Here is a 19,640-nt window from a genome sequence, read left to right as displayed (position 1 = left end):
TTGCTATCTTTAATTTGGCTTGGATTCAACCGGGGACAGTGAGGGCGGTGTTACAAAGTTGGGTTGGAGGGAGGGTTGGGAAGAGAAGGCGGAAGGCATGGATGATGGCTGGTCATTGTCTTATGTGGCTAGTTTGGTTGGGGAGTAATAGGAGGGTATTCTTAGGGGAGTTGCGCACAGTAACTTGGTTGGAACGGCGTTTGTTCATTGTGTTGCACTGTTGGATATCGTTGACAGTGGACCGAGATGTTTTGTCTTTTGTTGATTTTGTAGGGGACTTGATTCAGTACTAGTCTTCATTGCTCTTTGCCTTGATGTTTAGTGCAATTTTGGTTTTTGTTGCTTCTAGCTGTGAGGCTAGTTTTTGTATTCTTTGCGTCGTCTTGATGCCCTCTCAATAAAAAGTTTGCTTATTTATTAACCAAAAAAAAAAAAATTCCAAGTCACATGAAGAAATTTCTTAACATTAAAAACTCTCTCCTCCTAAAAATCAGAAAGATCATAAAATAAATGAAAAAATGCCATTAACCTAATCCTGAAAACATTATGTACATAACAGCTTGAAAGCTTGGCTGCAATATCATCATATTAAAAACAATCAAGCTATTCAAACCTTTTTTTTTCTTTTCTTTTTTTTCTTTTTTTTTGGTGGGGATCAACAACAAAGATTAATTTTATTGATTAATCAAAAGTAAGAAATGAGGAGAAGACATCCTCTAAAAGTAAGAACAAAACAAAGTAAAAATACAAAACCCAAACACAAGAGTGCACCAAAAAAACTCTCTATGTCACACCGATAACCAATCTTTAGCTAACAAAAACAGTGGAATCCCCCTAAAGAGAGGAGTCACCGAAGCCCAAAATGAAGGTAACTGACAAACTTTTTCTCACAGAAAATCCATATCTCGAGATTTATCTTCGAAAACCCACGCATTCCTTTCCAACCATAAAAACCCAAAAAGTTGCAAAGACGACACAATATCAAAGTACTTTGGCCCTCTTCGATCCTCCCAAAGCGCAAAAGTCAATTAATAGCATGTGCCCACCACCTTTTGGGGCTACCCACATAACATTTCTCAAAAGAAACAATCTTTGCCATAAGCTCAAAACAACTAGAAAATACAAAACTAAGTGATCCAAGGATTCACCATCCTTACAATACATAATGCACCATTGAGGATTCAGAAATCGATTGTCAAAATACCTTCGTGAACCAAGGACCACATGAACACCTTCACCTTAAGAGGAACACAAGCTTTCTAAATTCTTTTACAAAAAGAAAACTAAGAACTTGAGGATTATTAATGATTTTATCAAAAAAGGACTTTCAAGAAAAGATACCCGATGAATGAAGAGCCTAAATGCTCTTATCTTCCAAAAGAAGAACCAAAGAAAAAAGATCAAGTCTTGACAAGAGAGATGTCAATTCAACTGTCTCCCTATCATTGAGATTTCTAGAAAAGTTGAAATTCCAAGAAATTGGAGCAAAAAATGAACAAGCCATGGAAGCAGCGAAACAATTGTGAGATCGAGCCATTCTATATAAATGTTGAAAATCTGAGGCAAAAGAAGAGGATCCCACCCAAACATCTTCCTAGAATCGAACAAGCTCCCCATTACCCACCCTCATTGAAAGATAAGAAGACCAAAGTGGATAGATGTGAGAAATTGACTTCCAAGGAGCACGACAAGTACCCCTCATAACCATTTGTGAATCCTTATCAGTATCATGAATCCCATACTTGCTTCTACTAACAGAATACCATAGTGAATCATTCTCAGTTAGAAATCTCCATAACCACTTGCCAATTAAGGCCAGGTTCCTAGTCGAAATATTATCAATCGCCAAACCCCTCTTCTCTTTTGTTAATAAAACTATCTTCCAATTCACTAAATGATCCTTCTTCCGTTCATCCTTACCTTCCCAAAGGAAATCCCTCAACAACTTTTCTACTAACCATGCCCAGAATTTTAATCATTAGAACACAACCTAGTAAACCTTATAAACCCTCCGGCAGTTGAAAGTTCTGAGCTCCGAGAATATGATGAGAACCGTTCTGTTGAATGAAGACAGCGACGCCACATTTGTTGCTGTTGAAACCTTCCCATAGAAAGCAATTAACAGTTCCTGAAACTGTTTTCTTGGCAGAGATGTCTTTAACAGAGCAGAGCTTTTCAAGCTTGCGAACAACGAAGTCGTTGGGTAGGACTTTGCCTTTGTTCTCCCCCTTGGTACAGTCAGTAACCAGACCGTTCTCATACAGAGCCACCATGACATTGGCGCCATTGCTGTCCACCTTGGACCTTAAAGCCCCTGTTACAGAGACTTGCAGGGTCTCTGCTGAAGGCCTCTGGAATGTTGCCTGTTCATATCATATCCATACAAAGGTTTGTTTTCCAACTTAGGTTTACAAGTTTTTTTGTTTTTGTTTTTGGTTTAAATGCAGGGCATGAGAATAGCTAAAAATAATAATACTAACCTGTAGCGTGGGAGCGGGGAATGGAGATACGGACGCGATGGTGGAGAGAATGGCTTCCTGATCGTTGGCAACGCATTGGGCCGCACCTTGAACCACAACTTGAGGTGTGAAAATAGTGTCAAGCTTCAAGGCCTCTACGTAAGCCTTTTGCCTAACCGTCCATAGGCTGGACCCAAATGGGTCCTTCCACCCCACATGATCCCAATAGTCCACATGGTAGGCCAACACGATCACTGGCACCTCGAGGTTGAAGTTCCCTTTCCCAAGCCTCGACAGCACCCGTTCTGCCTCCGGGGAGGTGCCACAGCCCTGTGACGAGAAGAGCTCCACCACCACTGCACCTCTCCTTCCCTCATCCGCCGGGGTCATATCCGTAGTGGGGTTCTCCAAGGCTTCCTTCTTTGAGGAAGAGGTCTTTCTGCCAAAGCAAGAGAAGAGGTGGCACGGCATTGCGTCATGCGACGTCGTCTCAGGCCTCAAAGTTGGGAGTTGTGGTGGTGGGTTGGCTCGCTGGAAGGGAGAGGATGTGTCAGTGTTTTCTTTGTTTTTTGATTGAAATGGAGACAAAAATGAAATAAAGATTTTTGGAAGAAAGAGAAGTCCGATATGATGAGAGAGGGATTGGGGCGGTGGTTGTGGTGGTGGGGAGAGAAAGGTGGCAAAGGAAATGCCGAGAAAGGCTTTGAATATTTCTTACTCGATGTGTAATGCAAGTCTCTCTCTGTTTGTATATATATATATATATATATTAAAAAAAATTAACTTATTGATTAAAAAAATTATACTCTTGGGGACTGACTATTTTAGCCAAAAAATCAACTAAAACTAGTTACATCACCTCTCTACTTTTCTGCACATCTTTTCGTAAAAAGCCAAAAAGTTACTAAAATAGCATGCTCCCAAATGAGGCCTTAATCTGGAAAATTCATTTCTCACAAAAAAAAATCCACTTCAACCACTCTAAAAAGATATTAGGAAAATTAAAAAGTTAGGGATGTGCCAATAAACTAATTTTTTTAGCAGTAGTGTTTTTATAGAGTTATTTTTAGTCAATAAGTTAGTTTTTTTTATCTAATTCAAAAAGAAGCCTTGTATTATATATATATATATATATATATATATATATATATATATATTTATTTATTTATTTATTTATTTATCACAAATAATTTTTAAAAAGATGATGGATCAAATTGTTTATGTTACGTATAGATTTAATTAAATTGAAAATTTACTTGTTATTTCATTACATATCAATAATCAATGACTGATTTATCTGGTACTGTTAGATTTAAGAAAGGAAAGTAGTATGACATATAAGTTATAAAAAAAAAAATTAGAATTATGAGAACAACATATATGTAGAAACTCCCAAACAAAATAATAATAATAAACTATGGTAATAATAGTAATAAATAAAATAAAATAAAGAAAAAAAAAAAAGAAGATAAACTTTGATATCTTACCAACCAACAACACATCGCATATAGTCCACTACAGATTAAGGATAAATTTGGGACCAGAAAATCCTCCAAATACAATCATATTCTGTGTTTTATCCCAACAATATAACATATTTAGACCAAAAAAATAATTCAAAAAAATACCTATGGTTTAAAATTTATCAACATGATTCATTCAAGGTTTGACCCCACAATATGAAATTTAAATGTACACCATAAATTTAAAATTATTTTTTGAGTAAATTTTTTGTAGTGCATAGGGTTTTCCTGTTTTACCCTCATCATGCAACAGTTGGCTGCTTCACCACAGCCATGGAAAAGCCCTGAGCCCACTTGACTTGTCTGTACTATTAGATGGTCATGGTCCATCAGTTTCTGAACCTGTGATGATGAACCACAAACAAGACACCCACTAGCACCAACCCTTCCTCTACTAGTTCCAACCAATCATCCTCTCTTTCTCAAATCTTTTTGTGAGTTATCAAAATCAAGAATTTCAAGACACACAAATCTTGAAACATAATTTCAATTTCACAGCTATGAGTATCTTAAAAAAAGAAGAATATTCTCAAGTCAAGACACATAACAGTTATTATATCATTGAGAATCTCATAATAGCACATGAATCTTGAAGCATAATATAAAGCATATAATATATTAACCCCTTAGAACAACTATTTGATTCATATCCACAGCTTGACCATCTCAATTCCATATCCACAGCTTATTCTATATTTGATCTCTTCATTCTTGACTCCCCATATATATATAGTCACCAACACAAGAACTACTACATACAGTTTCTTCTCATATACATAGTCAAGTCACCATGCTTGAAGGCAAGGCAGTCATAGGTGAGACTGACATGCTTCAGACCATGCAACTAGTGGCACTTGAGTTAGCAGCAAAAGCACTTGACTTCTTTGATGTCACTGAGCCCACTCAGATAGCCGCTTCATAAAGCAGGTATAGTACACTTCTACCAAAAACAAATACTTGCTGTAGTGTAGTCTCTGTAGCCAAGTTTGTAGCAGTCTAGGAAAGCTGACCTATCAGCAATGATTGGTAGCTCTAAAAGTAGAGCTCTACTGATCTAGCAATTTCAAAAAAACAAAAAAGTTAAGCCAAAATATCACATCAAGGTGAGATCCACATAGTTGTCACATCATTAGAGCAACTCTAGAGCTCTGAAACATTTTTCATGAAGGTATATATATAATTAACATGTTGAATTGTGTTGATATGCAACTTAGGGAAATTATATGTTGAATATTCGATCAATGGTGAGCTATTTCTCAGACTCCTATAAACACCAACATTTTTTAACTGCCTTTTACAAAGGTTGGGGATGTTTTTGACACTAGCTTTTGTTGGGATTTGTGATACACCAGGAAAAATACTAGGAAGGCTTAAAACCCCAAGGGTTGGCCTGGTGGTAAGGTCTTGATTCTTGGAGATGTACTCCTTCCAAGGTGCTAACAATTTTTTGGGCTGTTAGATTGGGAGAAAACTTTTTAATTAACTATGGTACACTTACAGAAAATTTCTTGTCGATGGCCTGTGCACTTCTGGAGATTAGTCGGGTTTTAATTTGGATACCCCAGTGCCAATCAAAAAAAATATATATATATATATATATATTGTGAAGGCTTATTGTTGAATTTTTTTTTTTTTTTTTTTTTTTTTAACTTTCTTCTAGAATTTTAAAAGGGGAGGCTTTGCTCAAATCCATGAAAATGGACAAAACCGTTCAGTTTACTTTTTGTGAGTCTATCTCGGTAATTTGATCCGTTTATTTTGTATGATTTGCCATCTAAATTTATTATTTATTTTTTTGCATGATTTTGTGATTGAATTATGTAGATATTGATGTCCAACCAACTTCATGTTTTGCACTGATAATTTATTTAGCAGACACTATAAAATGAACGATTTATATTATCAAAGTGAGTCATCCACAGAAAATAAATTGCACCGTCCAGTCCATTTTGATGGATTGAATAGAAGCATTACTTATTTTGAAAATGCCAGGAAGGTCCCTTTTTTTTTTTTCAATGCAATTCAACCATAGAAAAGTAATACACAAAACACTTACAAAACATGTGAGTATTCTGTGTACCTGAGTGTTGTGTGTATTTTCGCTTTAGCTTTTGTGATTGAATTCTCTACATGAGAATTGCTATAGCGTATGGCTTCTTATTAATCTGTGGCCAGGTGTTTGATGCAGGAATTTGATACGACATATGGATCAGGATGGCAATGCATCGTGGGGACAGACTTTGGTTCGTTTGTGACTCACTGCTATGGTTCTATCATCTATTTTTGCATTGGCAGCCTTGCCATTTTGCTCTTCAGGGGCTCGGCAGTGAAAGCATGAAGCTTCTTGTCAATTTTTTTTTTATTTTGCTTTGTTTGCTTTTTACCAGTGTAGACTTGAAAATGAGAAAATTCCAAGTTTCATCTTCTTCCAACATTCCAAGTCTCTAACATTCTTCTTCTTCCAATGTTTTCTACACTTTGCTTGTTTGATCTGTGCTTATATGGGATTGTTCTCATCTATTATTGCATACAAGAATAAAAATGAGTTGAGAAGTTGATGAAAACGAGATGAAAACGAGAAATGTAAATCATGTTATATTATTACATTTTGATGATGATGACCAACAGAGAGACGATAAAGCAGCAACCTAGAGTGCAAAAACACGAGTGCAAGTAGAGGGATTATCATGGACAAAGGGGGAGGAGGAGGTTAGAAGTTGTAGCTTGCTTTTCGTGCTCCTCTCGGATACGATTAGCCGTACAGTTCGGACTCCCGTGATTCTAAATCTGGTTTCACAAATACAATGTGAAATAAATAAACACAAATGAGTCCAAATCTAGCAAATCTTTTGAAAAATCAATTTTGATTCAAAAAGACCAAAAATTGACCGCTTTGCCAGATTTTAGAGTCACCACCTAAATATTTTTGAAAAATTTAGAAAACACGTGACTCGTGCCAAAGGCCATTAGTCCGTCATCACCAAAGTGTCTCAGCTCGAGACCTTAGGTATGAGAGGGGAAGGTAATGAATTGACCACCCCACTTACCCAATCAAAGATCGGCCTTTACTAATCATGATATGATTTTTATTTACATTACATGCTCTTGTTCCGGTTATAGACCAATTTACAAAATTTAGAATGTATGAATTTTATGTTTGTTTTGAAAAAGTGTTTTGCATACGTGTCACTTGAAAAAGTGAGCTCGTATTTACGTTAGTCAAATTATTCTAACTTAAGTAAAAAGGCCTTCATCCACCAGCATTCAAACAGGTATATCACTTAAGCACTTAGTCTCACGAAAAGCATACTCGATATGGCAACATAAACATACATGCAATATGCTAGGGCAATAAATGTTCACCTAGTACTCCAAGACAAGCCAAAAGAAATAAAATGGTTAGAAAAAATGTATGATTCTAACGATGTAAAATGACTAATGCAACGCACATATTATGCAAATAATGAGCTTGGCTACTAACATGGCATGTAATTCAATTCAAGGCATGCAAAAGAGCACGTATTCGAGAAAAAAATTCGAAATTGATATCGGTTAGTATGATGAGCCGAACCCGTATGCATGCAAAACAAATGAATGCAAGCTATGAAAAATGCTAAGTAAACATGATGCTCTATGCTACCCATCATAAGCAAGTAAATAAAAAGGAGAAAGAAACGGAGGTTGGAAAACATACACAATTATTACATATTTTGCTCTTATGCAATAAGGTCCGAATGTCCTAGTGTCCGAATAAACTACCTATTACAAGTCCGACCGACTGAATAATAAATAACTAACTAATTTATTACAACAAAGATATTACAATAATCCAAGAAATAAACCAATGATTGCGCACAATGTTCCTTAGAAACGACTCTGTCTTTCTTGCTGGGAAACTGCCCTATGTTCACCCTCAGCCACTGCTCTGTATTTCTTAAAACTGCTCTGTGTACCACACATTGGAGCCCGGTTGGCCCCTAATGAGACCCGGCTAGGCCCAAACAGATCCGGTCGTGCCTTATTTTGTTGCAAAAAAATATTTTTTGCGCTCTGAGATGAAAATAGTGCAGACATAGCATTTCTAAGCCATGTTTGTCTTTTCTGCTCTTCTCTATCATAGAGAAACTCAAGAGAAGAGCAGATTCGATTCCGAAACCATCAATGGTTGCAAGTTGATTGCGTGATGGCTTTGGACACGATAGAACATAAATTAATGAATACAATGAGAGACACACCACTCCTCCCTCCTATCATGAAGTTAGTTCAAGGAGAGAAGTAGACACGACTCAAAATTCATCAAAATATCATGAATTAATATATGATGACTCTTGACACGATGGACTCGACTTAACATCTGGCCAAATCCAACTAATTTTATTCATCTTCTTTATGTCGGTTTCATTGATTTTAAGCCAATTTTATTAGTCCTTTTTTACTTACCTTTCCATTCTTTAATTATTTTGTCCCAAAGTGATATTTAAGTCCACTAAATGAAGAAAAATGTCAAACGAGAAGTGATCCTTAGCATGAAAGAGAGACTATGCCTTGACAATGAACCTCCGAAGAAATTAAGCTATTAAGCATAGGAGGTCTCTTTCTGATACCTTGAATAACAATCAATCGCTTAAAACAACTCTCAAATAAAGAAAACTAAGAAAGGAGGGAGGGCGCAGAAATGATTATGTGAAGTTGATTATTACCAAAAAATGGAACTCTTTACATGAAATTAAGAAAGAAAAGCTATCAACTCGAATGACTCTATGTCTAAGGCCTAAACAACTGAAGCCATGAGGACTTACAACACTACAAGCATAACATTCAAATCATAAATTTAAAAGACATTAAAACAGCCCACAAATACCAAAAAAAATAGTGGTAAAAGTAAGAGAAGGTAAGTAAAAAAGAGTAGAGAAAAAGTTATGGAACAAAGCCTAAGAAGGGGTGGCTAACCCCTCCACTTTTTGCAATTTTAAATCACATATTTCATCCCCAAAACAGTGGCTAAAACCATGTTAAAAGAGCAGAAAAGATAGGCAAAAACAAAGAGATACAAAACTAGTAAGCAAGACTAAGAAAGGGTGGCTAACCCCTCCACTTTTGGGACATCTAAATCATGTTTTCCAACCTTTTCAAGCTCTAAAAATCAGAATGAAAACCAAAGAAAAGAGTGCAAAAACAAAGTGTATGAGCTATGTGATAAGGCGCAAGAAAGGGTGTTAAGTCTCTTTACCTTTGGTAGCTCTTCAACCCCAAGTTCCAACACTTAGAATAGATCCAAAATAGTAGGACAACAGAAGAAAAAAATTGAAATGAAAGCAAGGAAAAAGGTGACAAGCTTATACCTCTTGAAGAGAGCAAGCGTTAGTTGTTGATCAAACTTGATTCCAAACACCTTCAAGTTTATGAAATATGGTTTGAAACTTCAACAAAAAGTTTCAAGAACAAGCTCTAATGGAGTATGTATTGTGTATGTATAGCTAAAGAAAGTTTGAAGATGAAGAAAAGTGTTGAAGATGGAGGGAGGTCTTTTTAGCTCGTCAAAGCTTTTGAAAAATTTGCTAACCCTCAATTCTGAATGTAGGGGGTCTATTTATAGAATTTGAGCCAAATTGGTCAAAAATATTTTCAAAAAACAATAGCTGGCGAATTCCCGCCAGCTCTCTTGTTTCTCACTAATGAGACCTAATCGGGCCCAAAAACACATGGCTAGGACCAAAAAACCAAAGGTCGGGCCTAATAATGCAAGGCCAGGTCTAAAAAGGCACTCTTGAGAAGTTTTCATTGAAACCCAGCTAAGTCTAAATGGGCCACAGCCAGGTCTAAACAAACCTGGTTAGGTCCAAAAATTTACATTTTAGACCTGGCTTCAAACGAGCATATCTCCTTCATCCGGACTCAGTTTTAGGTGATTCTTGAGTCTAAATTGAAGTCTCGAAAGTCTACATTTCAATGGTGGTGGCCTCACATCTAAATTCTAAGTGTACAAAAAGATATGTCTAATTTAGTGAAGGCTGCTCATTTATTTCGTAACAGTTTGATGCTCAACCTTTCCTAAACTAGTTTTCTTCCGTCCACTCCTATTTACTTCAACCCCAAACCTATAACTAAGATGTTTTTAAAGAGTTTTCAAAGTGTTCACCTCTCTTCCATTTATTTCCACATTGTCTTTACTCGATTTACCGAAAAGTGCAATAGTTTAATCGAAATGCGAGCCTCGGAATATCATAGAAACAATTGGAAAAATATTTTGAAAAAAAGAGTTTTAAGGTCTAAAATATTTTGGCCAAAATGGGGTGTAAGGTTTGGGATTAGAGCTTGAATCCAAATTTCTTCGCTGAGAATTCAAACGATTGCATAGTGTAACTTTTGTCATCGGGTGCTTAGAATAAAACGCCCAAGTCTTACAGGGTGGTAAAAAATGAGGTGTTTACAGAAGTCGATGCTAAGGAAGAGAGGGGGAGGTGGATTGCAGAGGGCATCATTGGCAAGTGGGTTAGTAACGATATTTGTTGATGATATCCCCAAGATGATGAATCCAAAGGGTTTGTTCAATCTCTTCAGCAATTTTGGTGTGGTAAAGGATGTGTTCATTCCGGCAAAAAGAAGGAAAGCAACAGGTTCAAGGTTTGTGGTCATCCGGTACAACTGTCCAGTATCAGCAGAAGTGGCAGTTCAAAATACAAATGGACCCTGGTCCGAGGATAAGAGCTTAAAAGTGAAAATGACAGAATTTAACAGAAATGTGCAGTGGGAGAAGAGAAATGAGGAGGAAGTTAAGATGACTATGCAGATGGATCATCAGGGACTGAACCCATATTTGGCACTTGGGAAAGAGATGTGTCCTACACACCCAAGGAATGAGTCAAAAATCATATGCCGAGGTAATATCAGAAAGAGAGGCACTGGAGATGGATGCTATCATAGTTATGGTGAAAGAAGAAGGAAATATGTGGTTGCGCGATAGTGTAATTGTGAAGCTTAAAACCTTCTTCTCATTTCATGATTTTAAGAAGGAGGTTAGTAGAAGAGGAATGAAAGAGGTCCTTGTTCGTAAAGGAGACGGAAGATTAGCAGTCTTGACATTTAGCTCAGGATGTGCACTTAACGAAGGGACTGTAAACTTACAAGAATGGGTGTATGAGTGGTGTGATTCAATTTCAGAATGGAGACGTAGGTTGTATGAAGATCAGGAGAGATGTGTTTGGATTTACTGTTTTGGTGTCCCATTCAATTTATGGAATGTAAATACATTTAAAAGTATTGGTGGTGTATAGGGTAAAGTTGTGTAGTTAGATGATGGCACCACAAGGATGAATTCTTTTCAGTATGGGAGAGTTAGAGTGGTTACAAAGTCCATGGAGAATATTAATAAGGTCATTTATCTGAGATGCAATGAAAGCTTGGTTCCAGTTCGGGTTTGTAAGGCAATGAAAATTCCACTGCATGATTTGAGCTGTAGTAGTATGAGCAGAGACACTAAGGATAGCACTATTGAGGAGGTGGATCAGCTCTCTAACAATAGAGGCTGTCGGAGAGGTGGTGGTACAGAAGAAAAGGTAAGGAAGGTGGCACAGCTCGTTGGTGGGGTAGGTGTGGAGGCCCAGGTGACAAGCAAGGACATGGACATAGGGGTAAAACATACTAGTGAGATGGGAAAAAGTTTTAGGGATCTGCATGGTGCAGGAAAATGTAACGACAGTATGTTGGAATCAGTGGTTAAGAATACTAACATGGAGTTGGGCATCTCAACTGGTGGTGGTTGTAGTAAAGAGATGGAAGTGAAGGGGGTGAAAAAATTGTGGGTGAAAGACAGGTGTAATATGCCTGAGCTGGATGATACCGTTGTCACTAAAGGTTTCTTAAGAAGTGTTAGTGGACCTGATAAGGATAGGCCTAGTATCAATTTAGAGGTAGTGCTTAGTGGGGCCCAAATGAGGGTTTTGTTGGGACAAGAAGCATGTAGTCCACTAGTATAGCGATCCCGGTTTTGCCCCAACCTTCATTGTGTTCCAGACTTGGGTTCCGTGATTGAATATTGTATCCATGTCTTATTTTTTCCTTTTGACCCTTTGTATTTGAGTTTTTAGAACTTGTTGGGTGAGTTTGGAGTAGGTTGGTTGTTAGTTGGGTTAGATTGTTGTTGCCCAGATTTTGGCCTCTTCGCTCGAGCGAGGCTTCCTGCGCTCGAGCGAGCTTTTTGTAATTTGCTCCTTCACTCGAACAAGGTTTCTTGCACTCGAGCGAGCTTCGTGTTATTTGTTTCTTCACTCGAGCAAGGCTTCTTGCGCTCGAGCCTGTGTGTGCATCTATAGCAGACCTGAAGCTTTGTATTCTACACTTGAGCGACGCTTCTTGCGCTCGAGCAAGTTCACTTGTTATGTCTGGTCACTTGACCGACAACTCCTTCGCTCGAGCGAAGACCGCGTATATCAGTTCGCAGCAGAGATATTTTATATCACTTTTGATCTTCTTTTTCCCTAAGAACCCTAAATCGTCTCCCTCTCTCTCTAAAACTCTCTTTCTCTCTACAAATACTCATTGATCTAAGCATCTCCCAACCTTAGTCCCTTCGTTAAAAAGGTAGAGCGCCTTGAGGGGCTTTGTGCTGATCTGAATGGATCGTGGTTTCTGCTTGTTTGAAGTGTCTCCATCTTCTCTTTTGGTCTCCTAACGTTGAGGTAGGAATATTCTACACTTTGTTATGAATTTTAACCTAATTATTTGTTGTTATGAATATATGGTGAGATTTGGGATGTTTAGAGGAAATCTAGGGTTTACATTCAAATTTATAAAGAGGGGTTTTCATGTGTTGTTGCATATTTGATCATGGGGTTGGGTTACAAGGTTGTTTGGTGTTAAAATGGTGGAATTCAGCTATTTGGCAGAATTTGAGAAAATGGTGAGAATTGCCCTAATTTGAGTTAAATAAATTATTTTGTATAAATGATGAAATTGATATGGGAAATATGAAATTGGGAGGGTGCATGAGTGAATGGTGTAGTTGGATTTGTTAAATCACTCACCTATGGAAATTTGATAAATTATTTGTTTAAAAGATTGTATACCTGTTTAGAAATATCTATTTTGGGCTATCGGTTGAGGATAGCTATGATTGTTGTAGAAACTGCATGTGGATTAGGTGAATTGAAACCTATCATTTAATTTACCTCATTGAATGTGATGGTATCATTGAGATATTGAATATGTGTTGTAGATAGTCATTGTATATAACGATACTTTTAATACATTGTATATAAATCATTGTTTGGGAAAAGATAGGGGGTGTACTCCATTGTTTGGGAGGAGATAGGGGATGGACTCCATTTAAAATTAAGTTGGTCGGAGTGTCCAGGGTGAAAGTCCCGAAATCTTGTTTATACATGGGTGCCGATCCCGCGGACGAAATTTCTGTAAAATGGCAAAATTGAAGTGCTTGTGTATAAATGGGTGCCGATTCCCTCGGATGAGAATTTCATAAAATGGCTAAATTGAAGTATTTGAACAATAGTTGTATTGAGTTGTGAATCACTAAGTTGTGGTCTCATTCGGATTGTTTAGATAACAATGAACTTGTCTCATGAATTGACTCAGAATTAGTTGAACTAATGTGAATTGAACAGATGGAAATGGATTATGATATGGGTATCAGTATTGAATAATCATGGAAAGAATGCAAGTTGGTTATGAGTGTGGAACTTTTGTCTGACACTTATATCTTAGTTAAACTTCATATATTGTGTTAATATATCTCTACTGGGCTTTGGCTCACCCTACTTGGGAAACCATTTTCAAGTACCAGTGACATGTCACCTCCAAGGATGCAGCTTGGGAGGATTTAGGAGCTGAAGGCTCTCTTTTGTTATTTGTTGTTTAGATGTTTAAATAATTATTCGAGCCAAGGGCTTTATATTTAATGAGCTTGTGACTCTCTTTTGTTGTAATCAAATAATGTCTTGGAAAGATGTAAGCCCGAAGGGCATTTGCTTATGTTAAACCCTCTTGTATTATCAACATCATGTAATGAAAGGATTACTGACATTTTGATTTATGCAATTGTTGTTTATGCTTGGGTTATATCTATGGTATTATTTTGGGGGCGTTATAACTGGATAGGTGTATTGGGCCAGGTTCTAAACAGTTGGTGTATAGTAAAAAGAGTAAAGATGTATTAGCAAGGAGGAGAAAAGTGGGCAGAGAGATATTTGAGTGAAGAAGTCTACGCAGAGAAAAATAAACCATAGGGGACTGTTGCGTTCGAGCTATTTTTCCAGAGGGGCCATCTATAAAGCTGCAGCACTTGCAGCTTCATTATCATTACCTCAGACGAGTGGTCCTAGCAGAAGAGATGCGTTGCTGAAGGAAGTTCATGATACAGTTCAGCTGGGTAAGTTGTTGGGGATAAATTGCAAGGGGAAGGAGGAGGAAGTTGTGAATCGGATTGTGGAAATGGAGATTCACGATAAGAAAAAGATTTGAGGAGTGCTAAGGAAAGCTCCTGTTTGAGATTGATGACAAAAGGGTCTTTAGAGTAGCTTCAAGTTTTCCAATGAAGATTATGTCATGGAATGTAAGGGGGTTGGAGAGGAAAGATAAAAGGGGCAAAATTTTGAAGTTGGTTAAAGATAGAAAGTTGGATATGTTGATGCTACAAGAAACTAAGAAAATTAATACCGATGAAATATTTGTGAAGTCAATGTGGCCTCTTGATTCTATGCAGTTTTTGGCAATGGATTTAGTGGGTAGTGCAGGGGGGCTTGCTATGTGATTGGAATCCTATTGCCTTCAAGATTTCAGAGTGCTACAGTATGAGAAATTTTTTACTTCTATCAGGTGTTTTTAAGCAATCATTTGAGTTTGTAATTGTTAACATCTATGCTCCTAATGATGTGAGGAGTAGGGGTCGATTTTTGGAAGTATTGGTCAAGTTGAAGTCATCTTTTCACAAACCTTGGTGTATTGGAGGGGATTTTAATGAAATTCGATTTTTGAATGAAAGAAGGGGTTGCTTGAGGAGGGACAAAGGAATAATTGACTTTGATGAGTTTATTGAGATTATGGAGCTAGTAGATTTGCCATTGCTTATGAGGGGCTTTACATGGTGTAATTCATTAGAAGGTGATAGATGGAGTAGAATTGATAGGTTTTATTGGATTCCTTGTGGTTGGCAAAGTTTAGCCTCAAGCAGTGGGGCCTTCCAAGAGTATTTCTGACCACTGTCCTTTGGTGCTGACGGAGAATGAAAGAAACTGGGGTCCTAGACCTTTTCGGTTCTTAAATGCTTGGAGTTTGCACCCTAATTTTATGTCTATGGTTAAGAAATCTTGGTCGGAGACAGAGACTTATGGATAGGCTAGCTTTAGGCTGAAGAACAAGTTAGCAAATCTGAAGATGGCATTGAAAAAATGGAATGTGGAGGTCTTCGGAAATGTTAAACATCAGCTAAAATCTGCAAAAGAGAAACTTCATGAGATCGACTTAAAAGCTGAAGATGGGACACTTCTGGATACCGAAATTGGTAGAAGAAGAAAGTTAAGAAGCTTAGTATGGTAGTTGAACAAAAGATTAGAGTGGATATGGCAGCAAAAGTCTAGAGTTAAATGGGCTCAAGATAAGAATAAGAATACGAGATTCTTTCATGTCATGGTTAAGGGGAGACAAGGAAAGAATTTAATAGATACAGTTGTTGAGAATGAGGAAGTTATTGGGGAACCAACAAAGATGAAACAAGTAGCGGTAGGGCATTTTAGAAAACTGTATTCTGAGTTGTGGAAAAGTAGACCAAAGTTGGATGGACCTTTTATTACGATTGGGGATGATAGGGTAAAGAGGGAGTTAGAAGCAGAGTTTACAATGGAAAAAGTGTGGGCTACTGTGAAGGACTATAATGGGAATAAAGCTCCAGGGCCTGGTGGATTCAATCTTTACTGTATTCAGAAGAGTTTGAAGGTGATAAAATGTGAGATCCTCCAGTTCATGCATGAATTCCACAGCAATGGTAAGTTGGCCAAAGGGATTGATAGTTCATTTATAATGTTGATTCCTAAGAAGGACAGTCCAGTATATTTGGTGGATTACAGGCCAATTAGTTTGGTGGGTTCAATTTACAAAATTCTAGCTAAAGTTCTATCTCACAGAATGAAGAAGGTCTTGCCTAGGCTGGTTAGTGAGGTTCAGACAGCATTTATTGGAGGAAGGTCTTACCAATGAGGTCATTGAGTGGTGGAAATCAACAAAGCAAAAAAGGGTGATACTTAAGCTTGACTTCGAAAAGGCGTATGATTTGGTGAATTGGGAGTTCTTGTTTTCAATGATGTCTAATTTTGGGTTTGGAGAAAAATGGTTGGGGTGGATTAAGGAATGTCTATCCTCATCTAGAATATCAGTTTTGGTAAATGGGTCACCCACTGAAGAGTTTTCACAGCAAAAAGGGTTAAGGCAAGGTGATCCACTCTCACCTTTTTTATTTAATCTGGTGGCTGAGGGGTTAAATTTGCTGCTAAATAGAGCTAAGATGTTGAGATTAGTTAAAGGAGCCTCGATAGGGTCTAATGGTATGAATATCTCACATTTGCAGTTTGCGGACAACACAATAATTTTCTGCGAGGTAGATAGAGAGAAGTTTCTATTAATCAAAAGGATATTAAGGTGATTTGAAGTGATGTTTGGCTTAAAAATAAACTTTCACAAAAGTGTAGTGTGTGGAGTGAGCATCTCTGATAGTGAGGTGCAGGCTTTTGCAGATGAGTTAAATTGCCACAGTATTTGGGCTTGCCTTTAGGAGCCAATCCTAGTAGGAAATCCACATGGCAGCTTGTGGTTGATAAAGTAAGGAAGAGGTTGTCTCTTTGAAAGAGGAAGGTGTTGTCTTTTGCAGGAAGACTAACGTTGATTAAGTCGGTTGTGGCTCGTTTACCTTCCTATTATATATCTATATTTAAGATGCCTAAGGGAGTAGTGAAGACAATTGACAAATTGCAGGCTATGTTTCTCTAGGGCAGCAGTGATGTTTGGAAGAAAGTACATTTGGTGAGATGATAGGAATTGACTGAGCCTAAAATTCAATGAGGGTTAAGGGATAGAAGTATAAGTGAAATGAATGTTTGTTTATTACTAAAATGGTGGTGGAGATATAGTGTTGAAGACAAAGTCTTGTGAAAGGCTATAATCTGCAGCAAATATGGGAGATATGGTGGTGGGTAGTGGCCTGATGTTGGTGATGCACGCAATTTGTCTCCAATTTGGCAGGGCATTCTCAATATTGTGAAGGACAACCCTCAGGTGCTTGACTTTTATTTCGAAAATGCAAATATAAAGGTTGTGAATGGAGAACGAATTCACTTCTGGACTGATCTGTAGTGGAATAGTTGTAGGCTCAGTGAGAAGTTTCCAAGATTGTTTAGTCTCTCTATAGAAAAGAAAGGCTCTTTGATGCACTACAATTTGAGTTAGGCGAAGACAGGGAAATGGAATCTGGTATTTAGAAGAGGGCTGGGAGCATGGGAAGAAGTGGAGGTTAACAGGTTATGTGAGTGGCTGAGTGTAGTACCTATAATCAGGGGGAATCTAGCTGACTATTTGAGGTGGGAGCTAGATCCATTAGGTCAGTTTTCAGTGGCATTTGTGTGGAAATGGTTCCAAGTAGCTAAGGGATCGAAGTTGCGTGTTATGAATAAGCTGTGGCAAACTCTAACTCCTCCTAAAATCCAATTCTTTGGCTAGTTAACATAGAGGGGAATGGTGAAAACTTCTGATTTCTTGCAGAGAATTGGGGTGTTGGGTGTAAATGCTACCACACAGTGTGTTACAGGAAATTGAAAGTGTAAACCATGTTCTATTAAATTGCCCACTGATTTCGAGAGTTTGGTTTAGAATTGTAAGATGTTGTGTAAAAATTTATGTATTATTGATTGATGTTTATTGATTTATTACAATGATTCATGATTCCTATATATAGAAGAGGGTGAGTGTGTAGTAGGTAAGGAGTAGGTGAAGTGGAGGTGGTAGTGGTGTAGTGGGTTAGGTTTAGTGGAGTAGGTGAGGTGGTAGTGGTGTAGTGGGTTAGGTTTGGTTTAGTGGAGTAGGTTTAAGTGGGTGAAGTAGGTGATAGGTTTTAACAGCCCCCCGCAAACTCAAGGGGGATAGGAACTAACCAACTTGAGTTTGGAGAGAGTTACAAAACAAGAAAATACATAAAAATAAAAGAGGATAGGTGACACTGTATGGTCGTGTCAGACCATTGGTGAAGACACTGGATGGTGGTGTCATAACGTTGTAGAGGACACGGTATGGGGGTGTCATAACGTTGTAGAGGATACTGTATGGGGGTGTCATAACGTTGTAGAGGACACTAGGGGTGGGCGCGGGTCGGTTGCGGCCACGGAACCTCCAATCCGCCATCCGTCCGCTAAATTGGCGGATTGGAGAAAATCAATCCGCATCCGTCCGCCAATCCGGCGGATGTGGATTGAGTGGTTTGGCGGTTTGGCAGATGGATGCGAATCGGTTTGGCGGTTTAAGATTTTATAAATTTTTAACATAATTCAACTTGTGCACTTCCTCAAAAAAAAAAAAAAAAAAGAGAAAGTATTTCAGTCAATGACTTAAAAAACTATTATAATTACTGTATGTCTCATCCAAAAAAAGAAAGTTTGAAACTTTAGAATATCACAATTACTGCATTGCTCATCCACATATTACAATCACAACATGATTCATTCACATAAAGTATTACAATTTTTGGTTCTTAAAATATAATAACAATTCAAACCACCAAAACCATGAACAGGACAGTAGTAGAGATTGTATGTCTCTGTATTGTTACATCTATATATGTTTTTGAAAACAAAAACCAACTAACATATATCATATTTTCTATTTATTATTTTTAGAGTTAAATTTAAAAACCAAAAAATATAGATAAATATTATTTTTTTCAATTCAAAAAATATATTCAAGTTGAAAATTTTTTTCAATAGAATATTTAAACTCTTTTTCAATTGAAAACACAAACAAAATATTTAAACAAATTGAAAACTTAAAGTCTTATAAATTATTACGGGTGCTCGCGGTTAGGCGGTTCGGTTGCGGCCAAAGGAATCTCAAATCTGCCATCCGTCCGGCAAATTGGCGGATTGGAGAAAATCAATCCGCAACCGTCCGCTCGTCATCACGCATCCGTCCAAAATGCGGCGGATCGGTTCGGTTCAGTCGGTTTTGGCGGATCGGTGTATCCGCTGCTCACCCCTAGAGGACACTGTATGGTGGTGTCAGACCGATGTAGAAGACAGTTTATGGGGTCATGTCGGACCGTTGTAGCAGACAATGTTGTGACAGTTGTTGTGACAGTTTACAGAGTCTTGCTGGACCCTTGTAGAAACTAATCGGAATCAATGTCGGGACAGTTTACAGAGTCTTGTCGGACCCATAAAGGAGCTAACCGGAATCAATGTCGAGATAGTTTACAGAGTCTTGTCGGACCCATGAAGGAGCTAACCGGAATCAATGTCGGGACAGTTTACAGAGTCTTGTCGGACCCCTAAAAAGTCGCACCCTCAAAAGGTGTGCCCAATCTTTCAAAAAGCGTGCCATCAAAATGCGTGCCCAATCCATAAAAAGACGTGCCATCAAAATGCATGCCCAATCCATAAAAAGACGTGCC

The 19,640-nt window shown here is 37.8% G+C and overlaps 1 protein-coding gene and 2 long non-coding RNA genes across 4 annotated transcripts; 2 read left to right on the top strand and 1 right to left on the bottom strand.

Moving 5' to 3' along the window:
* Positions 1-60: 60 nt before the first annotated feature.
* LOC114265244 (uncharacterized) lies at positions 61-3,201 on the bottom strand. Its single transcript, XM_028206011.2, has 2 exons — positions 2,481-3,201; positions 61-2,363 (listed from the first exon to the last, which is right to left on the bottom strand). Exons 1-2 carry the CDS (start codon positions 2,928-2,930, stop codon positions 2,001-2,003), a joined length of 813 nt encoding a protein of 270 aa, XP_028061812.2. The 5' UTR covers positions 2,931-3,201; the 3' UTR covers positions 61-2,000.
* A 633-nt stretch (positions 3,202-3,834) lies between these two features.
* LOC114265242 (uncharacterized) lies at positions 3,835-6,425 on the top strand. Of its 2 annotated transcripts, none has more exons than XR_014336475.1 (2): positions 3,835-4,909; positions 6,171-6,425. It is a non-coding gene; the product is annotated as an uncharacterized LOC114265242 (long non-coding RNA). The 2 variants fall into 2 exon arrangements; XR_003630225.2 differs by having other exon boundaries at positions 6,158-6,425.
* Positions 6,426-17,870: 11,445 nt separating this feature from the next.
* On the top strand, positions 17,871-18,259 carry LOC145795477 (uncharacterized). The gene is made up of 2 exons (XR_014336472.1): positions 17,871-18,016; positions 18,064-18,259. It is a non-coding gene; the product is annotated as an uncharacterized LOC145795477 (long non-coding RNA).
* Positions 18,260-19,640: the final 1,381 nt, after the last annotated feature.

The sequence above is a fragment of the Camellia sinensis genome, chromosome 7, assembly GCF_055761805.1.
Source record: "Camellia sinensis isolate YWXY chromosome 7, ASM5576180v1, whole genome shotgun sequence".
Lineage (NCBI taxonomy): Eukaryota > Viridiplantae > Streptophyta > Magnoliopsida > Ericales > Theaceae > Camellia > Camellia sinensis.
The sequence above is the reverse complement of the archived record's forward strand: the minus strand, read 5'-3'. Positions and strand labels throughout refer to the sequence as shown.